We start from the raw sequence: 22,161 nt of genomic DNA, 5'->3' as shown, positions 1-22,161 counted from the left end.
CACTAGCTCGATAGCTAGCTGGGGGCAAGGCTCACTAGAGCCCGTGAGAACACCGGACTCCCGGCTAATCGTTTTCAAACCCACCGCCGTCTTTCGCTACTCAGGTTAAACATGATATATAAGTCACTTAGATAACTTAAAAATTATATTGTCTGGCTTTTTTTTAGTGTTTTATTTGTTCCTGAGTAAATCGGTTTTATTAAAGTTATAGTTTTTACACAGCTGAATAAACATCAAGCAGACAACTGATTATCAAAAGTGTGAGATGCTCTTGAATATACTCCGATGTCCTGTTATATTTTAGATAGCAAGGAGCAGACGGCTGAGTTTTTTAAACTCCACCAAAACAATCTGCAAATGTCATTAAAATGTAATAAACTATCATCTTGTCTTTATTTTTTAGTTAGCACATACCTTAAACACTTAAAGCTGTAAGCTAATGATAGTTATATAAGAGCAGATGCTGCTGGTGCAATAAGCTGTACTTTTATGTCCAATGGATGCATGATCTGATTAGTCGACTAATCGCAAAAATAATTGGTGACTAGTCGACTATCAAAATAATCGTTTGTGGCAGCCCTAGCTGCAACTTCCTCTAATCGCATGATTAAGAACTAAAATGACACAACAGTGGTGGGTCTCATTATGGACAACACAGATCTGTCCTATAGAGGACCGGTGCAGTGTCAACAATCCTGAATGTCAAGAAGACCAAGAACTTGATCATCAACTTCAGGACCAAACAGTCCAGTCATTCACCACTAATCACTGACAACAGAGCTGTGGAGGTAGTCAGCAGTGTCAACTTTCTGGGGGTGCAGAGAACTAAGAAGTTAGACTGGTCACCAAACACATCAGCACTGGTTAAACAGTCTCAGCAGTGTCTGAGCTTCCTGCTTCCTCCCAGGACTTCTCTTCCATCCATCCAGGAAGTTGAGCACAGATGCTGTCTCAGCAGAGTCCATAACATCATCAGAGACTCCGCCCACCCCCACCATGCACTGTGCTACCTGCTGCCCTCTGGATAGAGGTTTAGCAGCATCAGGACCAGGACAGCCAGATGTTACAATAGTTTCATTCTCCAACCATCAGCACACCAACCACTAACCCTGACTGCCTCCCCCTCCCCTCTGTCCCCCATGACTCTATATTTACAGCTGTGTCATTTCATGGCTGAAATGATGGTTGTACACTTTTCTGTTGCTGTTATTGCTGTTCAATATATTAAAGGTCCTGCACAGCTTTTCTTTGCCACTAAAAATATTTCATAATCCTAATAACATTTCTTTTAATATATTGTTACACGTTTATCCAAGACTCTTTTTTATATTTGAAACCTTTAGACTTATTTTTATTGATTTATTTATATTCTACAGTCTGATGACGAGTAAATGCACCACAATTTCATTCTGATGTGCACCAACTGTTCTGAATGACAATAAAGTGGTGATTCTGTTCTATTCTGATAGCTTTATACAAAGAGATTAAATCAAAGCTATTTTATGTAAATATAAGTGAGCTGATGTAGCCTGATTTTAACAACATGAAGTGTTGTGGGACGATCTGAAAAATGTGTATAAGGTGGATTTATAAGTGCTTTTGTGGTCAATGATACAGAAACTGCAACAATGGAAGGAAACACACATGTGTGTGATTACACAATACAACCACACATTCATACATAAAAATAATAAATTAAGTTCTATATAGAATTAAGAGCCTGCTATGATATAAATTACAAAACTACGATCCCAAAGAAACACATTCATTTGCATTTCATTATTAGTTCATAGTTAATTGAGTATTTTAAATTAACAGTGTTGATAGAAATGAAAAAAGGAAGATGATGAGTTTCTGCATGTCAGCACTTTCTTTGGATGTAAACATGAATTATAATCTTGTTCAATATATAGAAACAGTTACTTTTAGAGACATTTGGTGTCAAATAAACAAAATAACAAAATTTTGGTGTCTTGTGTTGGTCAGTAAAGCATCAGTGTCAGAATTAAATGTAAAAACATAAAAGCATTTTTTGTCTTTTGCCTTTGTTTCATCGTCCCTACGCATGCTCAATCATCCAAGTAAGTTTTCAGTGGGAGAAACCTTTCGTCACTCATCCAAGTGACTTCTTCAGTCTCAGGTGACTGCAGGTTTCCCCAAATCTTATAAACAGTACATTTGCATAATGACTAATAGTAGCACCACTGAAGGAACAATGGGCTGTGAGGTCAGTTCCTTGATGAACATCATCATGTTTAAGGAACACGTCTGTTCAGTGACAAATAGTTGGAGATCAACATATTCCTAAATAAAAAATAAGCAAAGAACGAGGTTGCCACGTTCTTCGGTCATTTTGCTGTTCAGTTATGTCCTACAGCAACTACGACAAAATTTCTAGACGAGTTCCTGAATTTATGTTTCAAATCTATGAGGCACCGGCTGGAAAATAAATGAAAATAAACACCTTCAAGCACGGAGAATACAACAGAATAAAGATTGTTGTCAATAAATGACAGTTAATCACAGCATCACTGCGAACAGCAGATAAATCAGCCTAAAAAATTATAATCAGTACAGCTCTGCTTATTTTCAATGAATTATATAAAATCAGAATTTCTGAATTTTTCTTCAGAGTGTTTCGATCACCAGAGAAAGAGATCTGATTAAACATGGCAGTCATGTAAATGCAGGAAGTTAGTGTATAAAAAATGAACCTGTTGTTTTGTGGAATCGAGCTCATTTCTCAGTCTCTCCATCTTCTGTTTCTCTTCCTTGGCTTGACTGATGTTTCCACAAAGCTGCAATTAAAGAGAAACAAAAACAGAGAAGACAAAAGTACGTTTTTATGTTTTTTGTTATAACATGTGGGTGATTACACAGAGTCAACAAATTAATTACTATATGGAATCACAAGTTTGATATGATATAAACTGAAGAATGGAGAACCTAAAGAAAAAACTGTATTTGAATTTCATTATAAGTAAATTAATTAAGCTTTGTCTTAAATTAAGAGTTTTCATATAAGAAGCAAGTATGTGTGACAACAACACACACCGTCTCAATGATGTCAACAAATTTCTCTGTACATTTTCAACCAACAACAACACCCTGTAATAAAAGACAGTCTTCACCCTGATGAGAAAACACTGAATCTCAGAGTGACTGATGTCTGTAAAACTCTGAGGAGAGTGAGTGTATGAAAGGCAGCAGGACAACATTCAAGGACGAGTACTCAGAGAGTGTGCTGAGCAGCTAGCACACATCCTTACAGACATCTTTAACACCTCGCTGTGGCAGACTGTTGTTCCATCATGTTTCAAATCTGTCACCATAACTCCAGTGCCCAAAAAATCCACCATCATGCATTTTGCCCTCTGCATTAACTCCCTTAATAATGAAGTCCTTGTAGAGTCCCTTCCACATCAGTCTTTGTACTGGCCAAACCGCTCCACAGAGCGATGTCCTCTGCTCGTTACCTGAGCTTTACGAGAACAGTCACGTATGAATGCTGTTTGTTGGTTGATCATCCCCCAGGAGGTGGTGAAAAAACTGACCCCTCCCACAGGTATCAACACCCCCATGTGTATCTGGCTGCTGGTCTTCCTCAATGACAGAACTCACTCTGTGAGAGTGGGAAACTGCATCTTCAACTCCACCTGTCTCTCCATTGGCTGCCATCACAGCTGTTAACTGAGCCCGCTGCTTTTCACGCTGCTGACACATGACTGCAGCGCTGCAACTAGGGCTGCCACGATTAGTCGACTAGTCACGATTACGTCGACTGTCAAAATCGTCGACGACTGATTTAATAGTCGACGCGTCGTTTGAAGCTTTGTAAGATCACAAAAGACGCAGGAATAAGTAGTAGGATTTAAGAGTGTAATAACGGACTGAAACAGAAGATGGCAGCACTGCATGTACAAGGATGCCAGCTGCCGTTAAACCCCGAAGAAGAAGAAGCAGCTCTGTCCCAGAATTCATAGCGCAGCTCAGCTCAGTTTCCAACAATGGCGGCAGCTAGTTAGTTTTAATATTACTCTTATTATTCTTTCTGGGTCACAAAATAAACGTTTAACATATTTTCAGGCGAGAATGTAGCTGTGTAAACCTCAAATATCTGCTCAGTTTATCAAGACACCACATATTTTCAAAAGCGCTCCGACGTTTTCGGAGACGTCTGTTACCCACTAGCTCGATAGCTAGCTGGGGGCAAGGCTCACTAGAGCCCGTGAGAACACCGGACTCCCGGCTAATCGTTTTCAAACCCACCGCCGTCTTTCGCTACTCAGGTTAAACATGATATATAAGTCACTTAGATAACTTAAAAATTATATTGTCTGGCTTTTTTTTAGTGTTTTATTTGTTCCTGAGTAAATCGGTTTTATTAAAGTTATAGTTTTTACACAGCTGAATAAACATCAAGCAGACAACTGATTATCAAAAGTGTGAGATGCTCTTGAATATACTCCGATGTCCTGTTATATTTTAGATAGCAAGGAGCAGACGGCTGAGTTTTTTAAACTCCACCAAAACAATCTGCAAATGTCATTAAAATGTAATAAACTATCATCTTGTCTTTATTTTTTAGTTAGCACATACCTTAAACACTTAAAGCTGTAAGCTAATGATAGTTATATAAGAGCAGATGCTGCTGGTGCAATAAGCTGTACTTTTATGTCCAATGGATGCATGATCTGATTAGTCGACTAATCGCAAAAATAATTGGTGACTAGTCGACTATCAAAATAATCGTTTGTGGCAGCCCTAGCTGCAACTTCCTCTAATCGCATGATTAAGAACTAAAATGACACAACAGTGGTGGGTCTCATTATGGACAACACAGATCTGTCCTATAGAGGACCGGTGCAGTGTCAACAATCCTGAATGTCAAGAAGACCAAGAACTTGATCATCAACTTCAGGACCAAACAGTCCAGTCATTCACCACTAATCACTGACAACAGAGCTGTGGAGGTAGTCAGCAGTGTCAACTTTCTGGGGGTGCAGAGAACTAAGAAGTTAGACTGGTCACCAAACACATCAGCACTGGTTAAACAGTCTCAGCAGTGTCTGAGCTTCCTGCTTCCTCCCAGGACTTCTCTTCCATCCATCCAGGAAGTTGAGCACAGATGCTGTCTCAGCAGAGTCCATAACATCATCAGAGACTCCGCCCACCCCCACCATGCACTGTGCTACCTGCTGCCCTCTGGATAGAGGTTTAGCAGCATCAGGACCAGGACAGCCAGATGTTACAATAGTTTCATTCTCCAACCATCAGCACACCAACCACTAACCCTGACTGCCTCCCCCTCCCCTCTGTCCCCCATGACTCTATATTTACAGCTGTGTCATTTCATGGCTGAAATGATGGTTGTACACTTTTCTGTTGCTGTTATTGCTGTTCAATATATTAAAGGTCCTGCACAGCTTTTCTTTGCCACTAAAAATATTTCATAATCCTAATAACATTTCTTTTAATATATTGTTACACGTTTATCCAAGACTCTTTTTTATATTTGAAACCTTTAGACTTATTTTTATTGATTTATTTATATTCTACAGTCTGATGACGAGTAAATGCACCACAATTTCATTCTGATGTGCACCAACTGTTCTGAATGACAATAAAGTGGTGATTCTGTTCTATTCTGATAGCTTTATACAAAGAGATTAAATCAAAGCTATTTTATGTAAATATAAGTGAGCTGATGTAGCCTGATTTTAACAACATGAAGTGTTGTGGGACGATCTGAAAAATGTGTATAAGGTGGATTTATAAGTGCTTTTGTGGTCAATGATACAGAAACTGCAACAATGGAAGGAAACACACATGTGTGTGATTACACAATACAACCACACATTCATACATAAAAATAATAAATTAAGTTCTATATAGAATTAAGAGCCTGCTATGGTATAAATTACAAAACTACGATCCCAAAGAAACACATTCATTTGCATTTCATTATTAGTTCATAGTTAATTGAGTATTTTAAATTAACAGTGTTGATAGAAATGAAAAAAGGAAGATGATGAGTTTCTGCATGTCAGCACTTTCTTTGGATGTAAACATGAATTATAATCTTGTTCAATATATAGAAACAGTTACTTTTAGAGACATTTGGTGTCAATTAAAGAAAATAACAAAATTTTGGTGTCTTGTGTTGGTCAGTAAAGCATCAGTGTCAGAATTAAATGTAAAAACATAAAAGCATTTTTTGTCTTTTGCCTTTGTTTCATCGTCCCTACGCATGCTCAATCATCCAAGTAAGTTTTCAGTGGGAGAAACCTTTTGTCAGTCATCCAAGTGACTTCTTCAGTCTCAGGTGACTGCAGGTTTCCCCAAATCTTATAAACAGTACATTTGCATAATGACTAATAGTAGCACCACTGAAGGAACAATGGGCTGTGAGGTCAGTTCCTTGATGAACATCATCATGTTTAAGGAACACGTCTGCTCAGTGACAAATAGTTGGAGATCAAGATATTCCTAAATAAAAAATACACAAAGAACGAGGTTGCCACGTTCTTCGGTCATTTTGCTGTTCAGTTATGTCCTACAGCAACTACGACAACATTTGTAGACGAGTTCCTGAATTTATGTTTCAAATCTATGAGGCAACGCCTGGAAAAAAAAATGAAAATAAACACCTTCAAGCACGGAGAATACAACAGAATAAAGATTGTTGTCAATAAATGACAGTTAATCACAGCATCACTGCGAACAGCAGATAAATCAGCCTAAAAAATTATAATCAGTACAGCTCTGCTTATTTTCAATGAATTATATAAAATCAGAATTTCTGAATTTTTCTTCAGAGTGTTTCGATCACCAGAGAAAGAGATCTGATTAAACATGGTAGTCATGTAAATGCAGGAAGTTAGTGTATAAAAAATGAACCTCTTGGTTTCTGGAGTAGAGCTCATTGTTCAGTCTCTCCATTTCTCTCTCCATCTTCTGTTTCTCTTGCTGGGCTTGACTGATGTTTCCATAAAGCTGCAATTAAAGAGAAACAAAGACAGAGAAGACAAAAGTACGTTTTTATGTTTTTTGTTATAACATGTGAGTGGTTACACAGAGTCAACAAATTAAGTACTATATGGAATCACAAGTTTGATATGATATAAACTGAAGAATGGAGAACCTACAGAAAAAACTGTATTTGAATTTCATTATAAGTAAATTAATTAAGCTTTGTCTTAAATTAAGAGTTTTCATATAAGAAGCAAGTATGTGTGACAACAACACACACCGTCTCAATGAACTCAACAAATTTCTCTGTACATTTTCAACCAACAACAACACCCTGCAATAACAGACAGTCTTCACCCTGATGAGAAAACACTGAATCTCAGAGTGACTGATGTCTGTAAAACTCTGAGGAGAGTGAGTGTATGAAAGGCAGCAGGACAACATTCATGGACGAGTACTCAGAGAGTGTGCTGAGCACAGATGGGCAATAACGCGTAATCCAATTACATTTTCAAGTAACGAGTAATATAACAGGTTTACTTTTTTGGAGAAGTAATCAGTAATAAGTAACTATGTCCTCTGCTCTTCACCTGAGCTTTACACATCTGGAGGACACAGTCACATACAAATTCAGCATTATAACACCCCCACACACCCCACCCCCACCTCTGTCTTCTGAGCGGTGCTTTCACTGACCTTTGATTCCAGTGTAGGAAATGTTTTCATCAGCTTCTGAATGATTTCATCCTTCTCGTTCTCAGATACAATGATCTGTCAGAAAGACAGACAGATGTTGATGTTTCTGCAGCGCTTTGTTGATAAAAGTGACAAAATTATTGAAGCTTCACACTGTGAGCAACATGTTTCCAACCATTGTGTCCTGATTGGTGTTTATTTTTCAGTGATACAGACTGTAGAGAGTAATATGTAAAGAATCTAAATGATTTTAATTACAGTCATAAACACACAAAAACTAAAATCACTTTATTTCTTAGACATTTTATTTAAACACAACTACTGAGGATTAGTGCTACTCTGTGCTACTCTGCTCCAGCTTATGACCTTCAACCACACAAGTCTCATATACTCTACAGCCTAATAGCACATTTATTTTTGTTGTCAGTTTAAGGTTTGTAGAATAATAATGAACTTAAACATAACCACAGCTTTTACAAGGATACAGTAATGTGTCTTTAATGAAATGAACCTGAGCAATATTCTCACTCTTGTCTTTGTCTCTTCACACACAGTTAATCACATCAAACGTAACAATAAACAGAAGATTTAAATCTCACTTCACTCAGTGCTGTTTGATCAGGTGTGTGATAAAGTCAATATTTAATATGAAATAAGTTCAAATTTCAACAACACAAAATGCTGCCAGTTTAAAAAAATAAATGAACATTAGACCAAATAAATATTCTGCTGTGGTAGTTTCCAACATATTAACTTATTTTATGACAGACTTTTTTTCTTTGCTGTGGAGCATTTTTTACAATGTGTCATCCTATTTTTCCCACATCCTCAAAATCTCCTTAAAGTGAAGGTTACTGTGTTCATTTACTGAGTTCTCATTTTAGACCTTTAGATTTAAATTAATATATTTATATAGTACAGTCTGATGGTGAATAAATACTTATGTTCACAATTATACTATTCATAAGTTGAATCAGCAATTTCTCAATGTTAACAGAAAGACAAACCTCTGGATTTTTGTTCTCCAACTGCTTCTTCAGGTCCTCTGCTGCTACTTTCACCTCCTGGAGCTGTTTGATGAATTCAGTATTCTTCTCTAACTGCAGGTGAAATTTTACATGAAGAAATGTTCATGTTTAAGACACAATAATGAAATCACAACCTGAGTCAAGTTAAGGCTGTAAATAAAAGCTGCATTATGTAAATGTAATAGAATATATAAAAACTAATACATGAAGAATTATTTGTAAATAAATGGAGACCCTGGACAGCTCAGTAGTCTATCGCAGGGCTAACACAGAGACAAACAACCATTCACAGCTATGGGTATTTTATAATCATCTATTAACCTTGTAGTTGAAATGCTTGTGTGGGTTGCCATGACAACACAAGAAGCCAGCATCATAGATCATCATATCATTTTCTAATTGTTTTCCCCCGTAGGGAAATTGCTCCTCTGCATTTAACCCATTCACCCAGTGAAGCAGTGGGCAGCCACCAATGCAGCGCCTGAAGAGCAGTGTGTAGGGACGGTACCTTGCTCAAGGGTACCTCAGGGTAGCCATTCAGTGGAGTCGAACCCCCAACCTTCCAATCATGGGGCCACCACTCTACCTACTGAGCTATCCCTGCCTCTGTGCTATCCCTGGGGTCCCGCGAAAACTCAGAATTTTGCAAAAACATGTCAAAGCAGCTTGTCAAGGTGCGTTTGACACGCGAATAAAAATACGCATGTCAGTTTTTGTGTTGCATTTTGTGCATTTGCACGTATCGCGTCTACCGCTCGAGTTGGAAAAATCTGAACTGCAGCGTCAAGTCGTGCAATTCGACAACCAATCAGGAGCCTGGTGACCTGGTTACATTCGCAGTAGCACAGGAACAGAGCGGGAGGGAGAGAAAGAGAAAGAGAGCCAGGGACAACAATGTCACATTGGAAAGGTATAGTAATCATCCACAACTATTTTCAGTTGCGGATGATAAAGGATTGAGAAAGTTTATTCATGCAGGTCCATATGACAGAAAATGTGCATCTTCTTTTTGTTTTCATATTTTAATTTATATTTAATTGTGTTGTGGTTTGCAGTGTTTTGTGTTGTTTCACTTTAAATTTGTTTAAAAGGAAAAAGCTGAAAATTTAAATAGTTAAAAGTTGAACTGTGACTAGTTGGTTTTTGTAATATACGATTTATTTATTACATTTTATGTGAAGTGAATAAATAAAAGTATATTTACGGTGGGCCCTACAGACAAAGCACATACAAAAGACAACAGAAGTGCTCCAGGATGCTGGACGCAGTGTTGAGCTTTTGTTCATAGTGGCTACACAAGCCAGCAAGTACCAATGACCAGATTTGGTGTGTGGTAGTAACAGGTAAATGAACATTTTTTTAATTATTTGAATATATATGAGTGCTTGTGTATAAATACACAAACAATACACATATGCTTTCAGTTGTGTAATTTAAGTGAGGTAGCTCTGTTTTGGAAGTTCAGTTAACTCTAGGAATGTGTTTTGGAGTTTGTACGTGCTTTGTCTCTAGGCACCACATATATTTATATATAAACATATATAAATAAAACCATTTTTTTTACACTAGTAATTCCTTTTGTGCATAATTTTATATTATTGTTAATAATAAATTGATTAAAGCAACAAAACAACGTGAAGAGCCGGTTCGGAGCCGAAAGATCCGGCTCTTTTTAGTGAGCCGAACCGAAAGAGCCGGATCTCTAAAAAGAGCCAGAAATCCCATCATTAATCACTTTGTGATTTCTTTCTGTGTCTCAAATCAGGTCTAAACTTTCTGAAATGTTTGTTGTTCCCTATGGAAATATCTGTTTTTGGTATTATTGCTGTGACCAAACAGCAGCTACATGTGAAACAGTGACAAACTGTGTACAGGAAGTTCTTTCTTATTTTGTGGGACTGATGTTTTTTTTTGTTGGATTCAATATTTCAGAAGCGACTGCCAGATTGTTTATCCTGTGTAGGCTCTTTGGTCAAATATTTCTCGAGGCAGAAGACTTGCTTGTACTTTATTAAAACGGTGGTATGACCTTGGTCATAATTTGCATTGTGGGAATATCATTTGTGTTCCTCCTTCCACGAGGACGATGGTGTTAATGCTATCTTGTGTTTTCTTTCTTAAATTGGATAAAGACTGATTATGTCTCCACTGTTTTAGGAGTCGACTCTGTGTTTTGGTCCACCTTCTTTCCACCTGTCAAACAGACCGTGTGCGTACTGCCATGTTTTGATGCACAGAAGAACTTAGTACATTTTGTAAATACCTTTACAATGCACGCCTGATAGCTTACAGGTGGGAGTCCTTTTTTCTCTTTATTTTAGTGAGGTTGGTGCCATCCCATCACTATCTGGCACATCTTCCTCCCACATTCCCGAATAATTCACATTAGACACGCGTCGAGGTCCGAATGTGCACACGTCAAGATAGGGGCGTCTATCGCATTTGGTGTGAACACATCGTAATATTTACTCTAGCTTGACACAACAAAGAGAAGATTAAACTATTCAGTTTCTTTATCCTTCAATTGAGTTGAGGTGGATTTCAGTGTTTAGATAACTGACAGTCTGGACTGGTCACTTAACAGCACTGGTTAAACAGTCTCAGCAATGTCTGCACTGATTTTACCACAGTTTCATTCTCCAACCATCAGCACACCAACCACCCACCCTGACTGCCTCCCCCTCCCCTCTGTCCCCCATGACTGTATATTTACAGCTGTGTCATTTCATGGCTGAAATGGTGATTGTACACTTTCTGCTGTTATTATTATTGTTCAATATATTTAAGATCCTGCACAGCTTTTTCTTTCTAAAAATATTAAATAATACTAATAACATTCAATTTCTTATATTTTTACATGCATATATAGATCCTAGACTCTTTTCTTATATTGTAAACCTAGTATGATAGAAACTAGAAAAGAAAGATCCCATTATTAGTTAATAATTAATTGAGCATTTTAAATTAACAGTGTTGATATGAATGAAAAAAGGTTTCTGCATGTCAGTACTTTCTTTTGATGTCAACATGAATTATAATTTTGTTAAATATATAGAAACAGTTACTTTCACAGACATCTATTGTAAAATAAACAAAATAATATCAAAAGATTCCTTCATAACTTTTTACAATACAGAGATAAAGAGAGTTGGGTCAGTGAATACTGAATGTTTATAACTGAAAGACAAACCTCACGATTTTTGTTCTCCAACTGGTTCTTCAGGTCCTCTGCTGCTTTTTTCTCCTGCTGCAGCTGATTGGTGATTTCAGTATTCTTCTTCTCCGACTGCAGGTGAAATGTTACATGAAAAAAGAGCAGAAGGAAGAAGTCTTCATATTTAAGGCATGAACATTTGGTTGATAAAAATAAATAATAAAGTATTTGTAAATAAATGAAGACCCTAGGGAAATATCTCTTGAATGTAGCATCTCCCAAAATAAATGTTTATTTTACTTTAAAAATAAATGCACAAAATCTTAAATTTATCAAATCTGATTTTACACAATAAAGAAAATATTAAGCATTCAAGGTTTATTTACTATTAATTGAGCGGAGCTGGATTTCAGTGTCATTAACAGGTTTTTAGTGTCTTGTGTTTGTTTGAATGTTTGTTTGATTAAATGTAAATAATGATTATTAAAAGGTAAACCTCTTTGAGTTCTTCTTCATTCCTCTTCTTCTCATCCTGGAGCTCATTTTCCAGCTGCAGACAGAAGGGAGAGCCATCACAGCTTTTCAGAGACACACAAATATGACAAATATATCACAAATGAGAAATATGACTCTTTAACATTCTGCAGGTTGCCAACTTCTGTTTGAAGACAATATAACAGCAGTACTTTACAGTACAGCTTGGAAATTACCAGGAGTGATAATATGATGGAAAAAAAATGAGTGAAAGAGATAAAGTGAGAATAAAGTGAATAACAAATACCATATAAAACCAGGGTTGGGTCTAACACATGACATTTTGCTGGAGCATAGTAACATCACACATTAGTTTAATACATTACTATTTACATTATAATTACAGTCATTTCATTAAATATGTTACATATGTTCCTTGTTTTAGTTCCTGATCTTCAACAGGCGCTAAAAGCAATGATGAGGCTTCTGAGCTTTGTAGTACTGCAGCCTTCACTTGTACCTGTACATGTTTCTACAACAGAATCAGTGTGGTGATCTCTGTGAAGTCTGTCTGTGCTGGTTTACACACACACACGACAAATATATAAGAAATACCAAATATGAACCTTTTCTTTATCGTTCTGCAGCTCGCCAAGTTTCTTTTCAGCTTCCTCCCTCCTCTGTTGTTCCTCGTGGAGCTTCCGCCTCGAAGTTACTGGCAACTGAGAGATGGCAGACAAAGAAAGTACAAATACTTGTTATTGTACTTCAGTTGAAAATTTCTGGTATCTGTACTTTACTTGAGTATTAATTTTTCTGAGAACTTTTTATTTTTACTTGCTGCATTTTTAAACAAATATCTGTACTTTTGAATATACATATATATATTATATACATACATACATATATATACATTTCAGAACAGGCTCGTTACTTTTGTTTTGATGCATTAGAGGTGAGTTATTTCACATCACTGTGAGCCTCCGAACATCAAACCGATTTGCATGAAAAGAGATGACATGTGCCAAGGTCAGGGGTTACAGTGGACATGTTCTTGATATTTCACTGCCAACTTTCAAACATCAAATTGATTTGAGCCTAAACACAACACATAAAATGCAATGCAGTTCACTTATTTATCACCTGGAGATTTTGCATAAAAAGAAATAAAAGAGGCAAATTAAATTGCCGTTGCGGTACTTCAGCATCTAACTAGACCTAGAAGAGAGGGCTGAAAATAAAGGAAGTAATTTGTGTTTTAAGCATCCGGTCATTTCAAATGAAACATTTCTGTCAGCTCAGCAAACAAAACATATTTGTGTGCAACAAAAGAATTCTGTTTATCTGGACGTCATCATACAAGTGACTTCTTCAGTCTCAGCTGACTGCAGGTTTCCAACCTTATAAACAGTTACTACATGAGTATCAAACCACAAACAGAACCATTTCTTACCAAAGACGATTGGAAATCCTAACATCCATGTCCTCAGGAAAATTAATCTCCACGTTACAGTCTCCTTCACTTCCATTACATTCACGTTTCCTCACTTCTAATATGAAGGAATCCAGTCAGTGAGATGATGTGAGGAAAAAACAAAAGGTCTCCCAACGAGTGTGGCATCTCTTCCTGGAGTCTCCGCTTTTTTCTTTCTTTTTAGTTTTACTGTCGTTATTTTCCTCTCAGATCTCAATTCTCTCACTAGTTAACTAACATAAACTAATGTAAGTCTATCAACCGTAACCAACCACATGACGTCAAGTACTGACAGAAGATGCCGCTAAACATGTTTTTAAAACTTTAAGCATTTTATTCTTAAATCCAGCTTCACAGTTACATCTATAATGGCCTGGTAATGGTAATGGCCTGTATTTATATAGCGCTTTACTAGTCCCTAAGGACCCCAAAGCGCTTTCGCACACACATTCACACACATCTGTGTCAGTGTTTGAGGGCTCATTGTGTAAATTAGCCTTAATGTGCGCAGCTTTCATGTCCTCTTAAAGGTCCAGCTGCTGTAAGTCTAAACCCTCTACAATGGAGCCAACAGAAAATGGAGGTTTTTTAAATGTTCTTTTTTTTGTCTGCTCGTCATTAGGATGGAGATTTGTGTCAGTCTGTGGGATTGTACTCTTAAGGATTATATTGTTAAATGGTAATTATGTAAAGGTGGATTTCTGGTTTTGTTATCTAGTAACACAAAAGTAATGTAACACATAGTGTAATTGATTACTCACTCCAGGTAATAAATAATGTAACTTCTACAGCATGAGAGAACACTGGTTAAAGCCACAATCAATAAATCTGCTTATATGACATAAAAACACAAATATGCGGTAAAACCCCTTTTTTCATGCTGGGTTTGTATTTTTAAATCAATATGTTTCTTTTATTTATGAGCACACCTATTGTCTTTGTTGGTGATGTGTGTTTTCATCAGGAAAGGTTTGATTATATAAAATCATTTAAACAGTATAGCAACATTTTTACCAAAACAGAGACTGTGGTGACATTACTGAAATAGTAATCTAATAATGATAATGTGAAACACATTATTTCTGCTTCATCTTGTCATAAAATAAATATACTGTTAGTGCTTATTTAGTGCTTATTGTTACTTGTTTTAAATATAGTCTAAAAGGGTCATCTCTGAGTAGAGTCTGAGCCAAGAGTACTGACAGGAAACTGCATGCTTTTGCAGAGCACATGAGGTGCAGACAGAAAGTGAAACTAAGCAGTGTTTTCATCGAAACTTAGTGTATGTGACGTGCAGCGGAAATATACATATAACCATGCTGGCTTCTAAAGGTTTCAGACCTGAGCTTTTGTCTTAGTGTGTTCAGGCATCCATTTCTGGAAATGTAAAATAAAGATTATTTTTTGAGCTTTGACCACTCTGTGTCCAGTCTTTTTCTGCTGCCAAAAGAATTCAAAAGAACTGTATTTCATAATCTCTTTAAAATCAAAAGAGGATTATTTCTACTCAACCTTAGTAAATGTCCAAAATGCAGTTATTGTCTGTGTGGTAACTCTGTGCAGGTTTTTTTTTTTCTTCTTTTTTCTGTTGATTATTATTTCAGGTACTTTAATTGTGAAATCCTGATTAGTATTAGTATTTCATTTCATTTCTGAAAACAATGAATATCTTGATATTTAACTTATTCATGTTTATCTACTCACGCATGAAGTCTGCTTCTTAGTGTTGATAGAAGAGCTGCTGGTATTGAGATGCGCTCCCTCTCTCTTCCTCAGAGGAACTTCAGCATCTACTGTGTCAGTCTGATCCTTTGGCCTTCTGTTGTTCTCTTTTTGAAATTAAAATTAAATAAGAAGGAAATGCCCAAACTTGGATTAAAATATTAAACCTCTCATCAGAGTCTCAATGAAAACATTGATTCATAGTAGCGGTAAAGAATAATTAATCAGTGACTTACTCATGTGTTTCCTCTTTCTACGTACAAGAACAACAACTGAAAAAATTAATAGGAGGATGCAAAGAGCCAAACTAACAGCCAAACCGATGATGACAGAGGAAGAACTGGGCTCAGTTCTCAAAATCTCAAAGAAATCCTCTGAAATCGTACAAAAGAACGAAGTTTGAATAAATTTGGACTTCAGATCTTCAAAAAGTTATTCTATCATAAATGTAAAAATATAATTTGAACCTGGAACATGTATGTGTGTCTCTCTGCTCTGGTTGGTGTTCCTCTGTTGGACTCTGCAGGTGATGTTGTTGCTGTGTCTCTTCTCCACAGTCACTCTGCTGCTGACAGTATAGAGGTCATCAGGACCTCTGAGGGTCTCTGTAGGTCCAGCAGAGAGGAGGTTTCCCTCACCGTCCAACCACAGCAGCTCAGGCTCTGGATACCAGCCTGCACACTCACACTGTAACACCACTCCTCCTCTGGTTTTGTCAATCCCTGATAAACTGATGACAGGAGAGGTGGCAGCATCGGATGCTGAGCAAAAAAAAGATGTTAGTGGGTGAAAAAAATCTCATTATGGACAGTAATTCACAGTTATTAAATTATTTAAATGTTATAATTCTGACGCATTTGGCGTGTTCTCTTTTCTAAAGTCTACTTACCAACCACAAGCTTAACAAAAGATTTTTTCTCCATTAAAGGAATGCTGCATTCATATGTTCCTCCATCAGAGAGTTTTACTCTGGAGAGTTTCAGTGAAATGTTTCCATGCTTCAGTTCATTGATGAACAGTGATGATCTTCCCCTGTATGAAGGATTTCTTGCATTCACCAGATCCTGACCGGATCGCCACACATGGACAAATCTTGGGTTCAAGTCAGATCTTGTCCACTCCAATATCTCAGCTGTCACATCCTCTGCAGGCTCCACGTGACATGGTAAAATAACATCATCATCAACTAATGCAACTACTGGCTGATGTGGACCAACCACCTGAGACTCCGCTGTAGACAGGAGAAAGAACAAAGACAGAAAGAAAGAAAGAAAGAAAGAAAGAAAGAAAGAAAGACGTGTCTATTAATTTCTGCAGCCAGTTTGAATGCATATATATAGTTAAAGATGACACTCAGCATAGAGCATTATTTTTCTTTCAGTTTTTAAAAATTTTGATGAAGATAAAAATGTTTAAAAAAAAGATGTTTCACTAAAGAATTAAATAAACACTTGCTGGCAGGCAACAAATTACAAAAATCAAATTATAAACTACAGTTTGTACCAAATGTAACATATTTACTATTTTGTTTATATGCACTGTAATAAAAAAATATTATGCAAGCAACATCAAACTTACCTCTATTTAAGTGTATTAGAAGATGGAAAATCAAAATACTGAAGACTTTGACTGGAGAAAAGGAAAGTCCATCTATTTGTGGAAGCATCCTCCTCTGAAAATACATCAGTGATACATGTGTGGCTGCAAGAGGTTATTGTAATAATAAGAATTTGTCAATTTCATATCTAAAATCAACTTATTCACGATTGAACACAAATTTTACATGTTACATGTTTTAATATGTTAAGTACTGTCATTAGGTCATCATCATGCACTTAGCACTATTGCTGTCCATTAACTCCAGATTTAAAGCACCAGACATTTTGTTATTGATAAAAGTGAACACATTACTTTACATTATTGCTAAATTGCAGCCTAGAGAACTTTTGGTCAGTTATCTTTGAGGTGAACTCTGCTGCTGATTGTTTTGATTGTGTAATGGGCCTCAAAGAAAGCTTAGCTATCAGATAATAAGGTTTCATAGATAGGTACTGCATTGATCCACAAGGGAAATTGGTTTGTTACATCAGCAGGAAAAAGAATAAAAATAGTGCAATATGCCATAAACAACAAATAAATACAAAGTGATCTGATCAAAATCTGTGTTTATAGATTACAAGTTCAGAATTGGATAACCATATCTGATGTTTGCACATGTTCTCCTTTATTTCCAAAGACATCCCATAATTAAAGTATTTTAAAATGTATCGTTTATTGTTTTCCATCTCATAATTGTCTGCACAGGAACAACAGCTGGTCTCACCATAAAATCCATAAATTGTCTGTTTATGAAAAGTTGGAATCACAACTAATAAAGTACAGTTTGGTGTGAGATCAGACTGAAAAGTGACTTTCTAGCTGCCTGACTGTAAACAGCTGTTGTAAATCACTCAAATATATAATATTTACAGTGTTTTAATGCCTTTAGTTTTCTTTATACAAAGTAGAACATTGTAAAAACAGAAGAAAAAATACTTGGAAGAATGACTCTGCACAGACCTCTACAGTATACTTTCACTTTCAAAACTTTCTTTTCTGCTTTCACATCAAATATTTTAAACCTTTGTCATTCATTTGTAAAATGTTTAATTACATTTACACAGATTTATTTATGTCAGTGAAATAAATTATACTATAATCAGACTTCATAACGAGACACCAGAAAAGCATGTAGAACTTATAAATAGACAATTTGAAAGAGACTTACCTGTGGAAAGTTGTACGAGACTACAAGGGTGAAGTTTGAAAATCATTAACCTGCTGGCCTTACTTTGGCTTATTAACTCCAAATTCCTCATATGTGCTCACATCCATTGTTGATTCTGGTTAGATCAGGTATACGCTGTGTCAAATGCTGAACTTTGAGCCTGTTATAAAATAATCAAGATGAAACCATATCTGTCTTTGCAGTGTTCAAAAAGAGGGATGCATTCACATGGTAGGTGTTGTCTCAGCTATCTTACTGAAGGTGGCAGTAGAGGACTGAATGCACACTGATAAGAGACTCAGGGTTAGCAATGACCAAATGAAACTTTCTGAAGCTTTTATTGAAAAACAGTTCATTACTCAAAGCTTTTCTAAACAGTCCTCTTTAGTTACATATGGTGACCTAAAATATGAATAGCAGCTTGCATCTACAACAGGGGTCGGCAACCTTTCTGATGATGAGTGCCATCTAAAATTTCCTCAGAAGTCAATGTGCCATCTTACTACGGCCAAACGGGTCCTGCTAAGACATTGACGGAAAAAGAAACCCCCTCCCTATGAAGAGTGGCTAATGACAATGGCTAAGTTGGCGTCTTACGAAAAAGTGACTTATGGTTTATTAGACAAATTGCATCAATATGATTGTATTTGGTCCCCCTTTACAAGCTGGCTTTATGTAACTTGAAGACCAGAGGAGTAATGACAGAGTGGTGGTGTGGGGATTGGTGTGTGAAGAAAGAATAGGATAACTTCCCTTTGTTTTTGTTTTTGGTTTTTTTCTTGTTTGTTTTTTTTTGGGGGGGGAGGGGGGTGTTTTTTCATTGTTGTTGTTTTGTTTTTGTTTGTTTGTTTTTTAAATTATTTATTTATGTATTTATCTTTAAGTTCTGTTATTGAAGTTTAAAATTAAATAAATAAAAATTGTTGATGATAAAAAAAAGAAGTCAATGTGCCGATTGCATTAGCAATCAATTTAATAACACTCTGTATTAACAGTTACACACTATATAGAACAACTTTATACAATTATATTTGTTCATCAGAAAGGTTGTCTACCCCTGGCTTAGACTATGACCTTTTATTTTCAAATGAACCTGCTCCATACCAGTGTAACTTAAGCACATAACTAAAACTGAAAGCTCAGAGTTTCTTTTAAGTCACCTCGATGAGACAAAGTCCTGCTTTAAGTGCAGGTCTCTGACTCCAAGAACAGTTCTTTATAAACATAAACACAGCTTTTCTCACACTTTGCTACTACATTTGGAGCTTTGTGGGAGCTTTTAACAACTGACAGACATTTGTCATCTAGTACAGCGGTCCCCAACCTCTGGGCCACGGACCGTGAGTCGTTTGGTACCGGGCCGCAAGAGTTGAGGCTCGGGTGTGAAATGTATGGTTTTCAGGGTTTTTATCGGTTTTTAGCATTATTTTGTTTATCGTTAACTCGGTTTTCCTGGGTCTTTTCACGTGTGTTATGAATAAATCTTCTTTTTTTCGGTACCGGTACTAGTTTTATTTTGTTGTATTTATCCGCGACACCTTAAAGGCCGGTCCGTGAAAATATTGTCCGGCATAAACCGGTCCGTGGTACAAAAAAGGTTGGGGACCGCTGATCTAGTATGTTTCTTACAGTTTGACATAGAAACAGCAGTCTGACTTTATTCAGAGTTTATTCAGTAACATGTAGAACATATTCCTTTCTTTTTTTTTACCACAAATAGTAGTGTTTTGTTATAAGCTTCTTTTTTGTTTGTTCTCTGACTCAAAAACAACCCCAAAACAAAACAAACAAACAAAAGAAGACTTACCACAGATAGACCCCAGACTTCGACACAGTGATCCAAACTGTCAAAGTGAAACAAGTCGCTGGAGCCGAGCAGGAAACGAAGACTGAGACAATGATTAATAAGTCACTGCAAACCAGACATTCCGGTTGGATCAGTTTCTAACGTTCATTGCTGCACATTCCTTGGTCTATCAGATAAACACTGAGCATGATGAACACAGAGACGGTTGACCTTGATTGCATACTGCTTCAGATCAGTTCAGATCATGTGCAAAATGGCTCAGCAGTTTCTTATTACTGTCAACAAGGAGCTCATGTTTTTGGTAGCATTTGCATTTCATTTTGTCTGTAAACAGCTCTAAAAGGTTTTGTATTCTGATAAAACTCTGTAGGCTGTAGAGCAGGAGTGTCCAAACTTTTTTCACTGAGGGCCACATACATAAAAATATAGGAGGGGCTGGGCCACTTACTAGAAATTAGGTATATAACCTTAACTTTAGTGTATTAAAGTTAGAAAAATCACTTAAAAGTGGTCAAATATGTTATATTGTTGAATATAATTAAAGACAAAACTGCCTTCATCACAGCTTTCCATAAATGGATCTTTATTGATTTATTCAGAAAAAGCTTTGGTAGCTCATTCTCAGAACTGCAGCCTCAGATTTCTTCTTAGACAGAAGATTTACAGCACAGAGAAAAAACAATAAAGGGGAAAATGGGACGGGTACATTTCAAGTTTGTTATTTAAGTTATTAGGCTTAGCAACACACCTATTAACGTTCGTTTGAAACGATTATCAACATTAACAGACTGAACTGCACTTAATAACAGGAGTGCATAATTTTAGTAAATTATTCTGGTGAGTATCAGCTGCGCTGGGTATGTAAATCGGGCCATCCAGCTGCGGTGCTGATCGCCACTCGTGGCAAAAATCCGGACAAATGTCACTTGATCAAGGAGCAAACCTGCTTTCTGGACACGCTGACGTTGTTGAAGTCCTGCACTTTTTCCGGGCACATTATTTCGGTGACTTTAATGAGGCAGTGTTTTATGAGGTCTCCATCTGAAAAAGGCTTGCCATGTCTTGCGATGAGTTGGGCGACCTCATAGCTGGCTATTGGAGCCTTTTCCTGGACAATTTGAGCACGAAAAAAATACTGTTGCTGACCCTGCAGGAGAGCTACCCTTTGCTTTAATTTCTGCTCTCGCTCAGCACCAGTGTAGGATGCATAGGTCTGATGTTTGGTTTCATAATGACGTCGTACATTATACTCTTTCATAACTGCCACAGTTTCAGTGCAGATCAAACAGACACACGTCCCCTTGAATTCTTTGAAGAAATATTCACTCTCCCACCATGTCTTAAATTTTCTGCATTCACTTTCTACCTTTCGCTTCTTTGGTTCTGCCATGTTTAGTAACTTGGGGTAAATTTCTTCTGTGACTGTCCTTTTTGGTGGAGCAACTGCCTTGATCAACAGCAGCTCCCCCTGGTGTTAAAACTAAGAAGTGCAATACACTCAAGCAAAAGTTGAAGTTCGGCCATATTCTATTCTATTTATAAAATTACTTGCGGGCCAATAAAAAATGGACCGCGGGCCGGAGTTTGGACACCCCTGCTGTAGAGCTATGTGTTATACCATGTAGATCATGGTATAACAATCCATTTAAATCTGGCTTAAATTCACTTCAAGGTCTTCAAGGTCAACTTTATGAGTTGTTGGTGGAAAACTGACAAAAAGTCTTAAAACTTAGAAACTATGACTCTTAAAAGTGTGCTGTGTAACGTCAATATTTTCAAAGCATAAAGATGTAAAATATCATATCAGATTTGTAAGATTTAAGATTTTGTGATTTAAATCTGACATCACAAAAGTATTTTGGAATTTGAATAATGTATTTTGTAACTGCAGTACACATAATACTAATTTTGAACAATTTTGTCCAGGTCCCTTGTCACCGGGGACTCCTTCACGACCAAGCGTTCAGTTACAGAGTCGGTGTGTCCACGGTGAGCCAGATCACCCCCCAGGTAGCGACGGCCATCTGGGACTGTCTAGTGGACGACTTCATGGCTGTGCCTTCACCT

General features: G+C 36.9%; 1 protein-coding gene across 3 annotated transcripts in view; it reads right to left on the bottom strand.

Annotated features, from left to right (window-relative positions):
- The window catches only part of LOC146390158 (uncharacterized), a 60,153-nt gene extending 39,951 nt beyond the window's left edge, over positions 1 to 20,202 (bottom strand). The window contains exons 1-14 of one of the 3 annotated variants that reach the window (XM_084923196.1): positions 20,095 to 20,202; positions 18,288 to 18,447; positions 17,099 to 17,221; positions 16,410 to 16,751; positions 15,988 to 16,281; positions 15,757 to 15,894; positions 15,503 to 15,627; positions 12,951 to 13,046; positions 12,347 to 12,400; positions 11,887 to 11,982; positions 8,676 to 8,768; positions 7,669 to 7,743; positions 6,901 to 6,996; positions 2,715 to 2,798 (exon numbers count right to left, since the gene is read on the bottom strand). In XM_084923196.1, coding sequence (XP_084779322.1) covers positions 2,715 to 2,798; positions 6,901 to 6,996; positions 7,669 to 7,743; positions 8,676 to 8,768; positions 11,887 to 11,982; positions 12,347 to 12,400; positions 12,951 to 13,046; positions 15,503 to 15,627; positions 15,757 to 15,894; positions 15,988 to 16,281; positions 16,410 to 16,751; positions 17,099 to 17,221; positions 18,288 to 18,378 — 1,707 coding nt within the window. In that variant the 5' untranslated portion in view covers positions 18,379 to 18,447; positions 20,095 to 20,202. Of the gene's footprint in view, positions 1 to 2,714; positions 2,799 to 6,900; positions 6,997 to 7,668; positions 7,744 to 8,675; positions 8,769 to 11,886; positions 11,983 to 12,346; positions 12,401 to 12,950; positions 13,047 to 15,502; positions 15,628 to 15,756; positions 15,895 to 15,987; positions 16,282 to 16,409; positions 16,752 to 17,098; positions 17,222 to 18,287; positions 18,448 to 20,094 lie in introns of those variants that run through there. The other 2 variants (XM_084923198.1, XM_084923197.1) reach the window with 2 other exon arrangements.
- Positions 20,203 to 22,161: the final 1,959 nt, after the last annotated feature.

This window comes from Perissodus microlepis, chromosome 3 (assembly GCF_051167445.1).
Source record: "Perissodus microlepis isolate ML-2025 ecotype Zambia chromosome 3, ASM5116744v1, whole genome shotgun sequence".
NCBI classification, from domain to species: domain Eukaryota; kingdom Metazoa; phylum Chordata; class Actinopteri; order Cichliformes; family Cichlidae; genus Perissodus; species Perissodus microlepis.
This window is presented reverse-complemented; position numbering and strand designations above follow the sequence as displayed.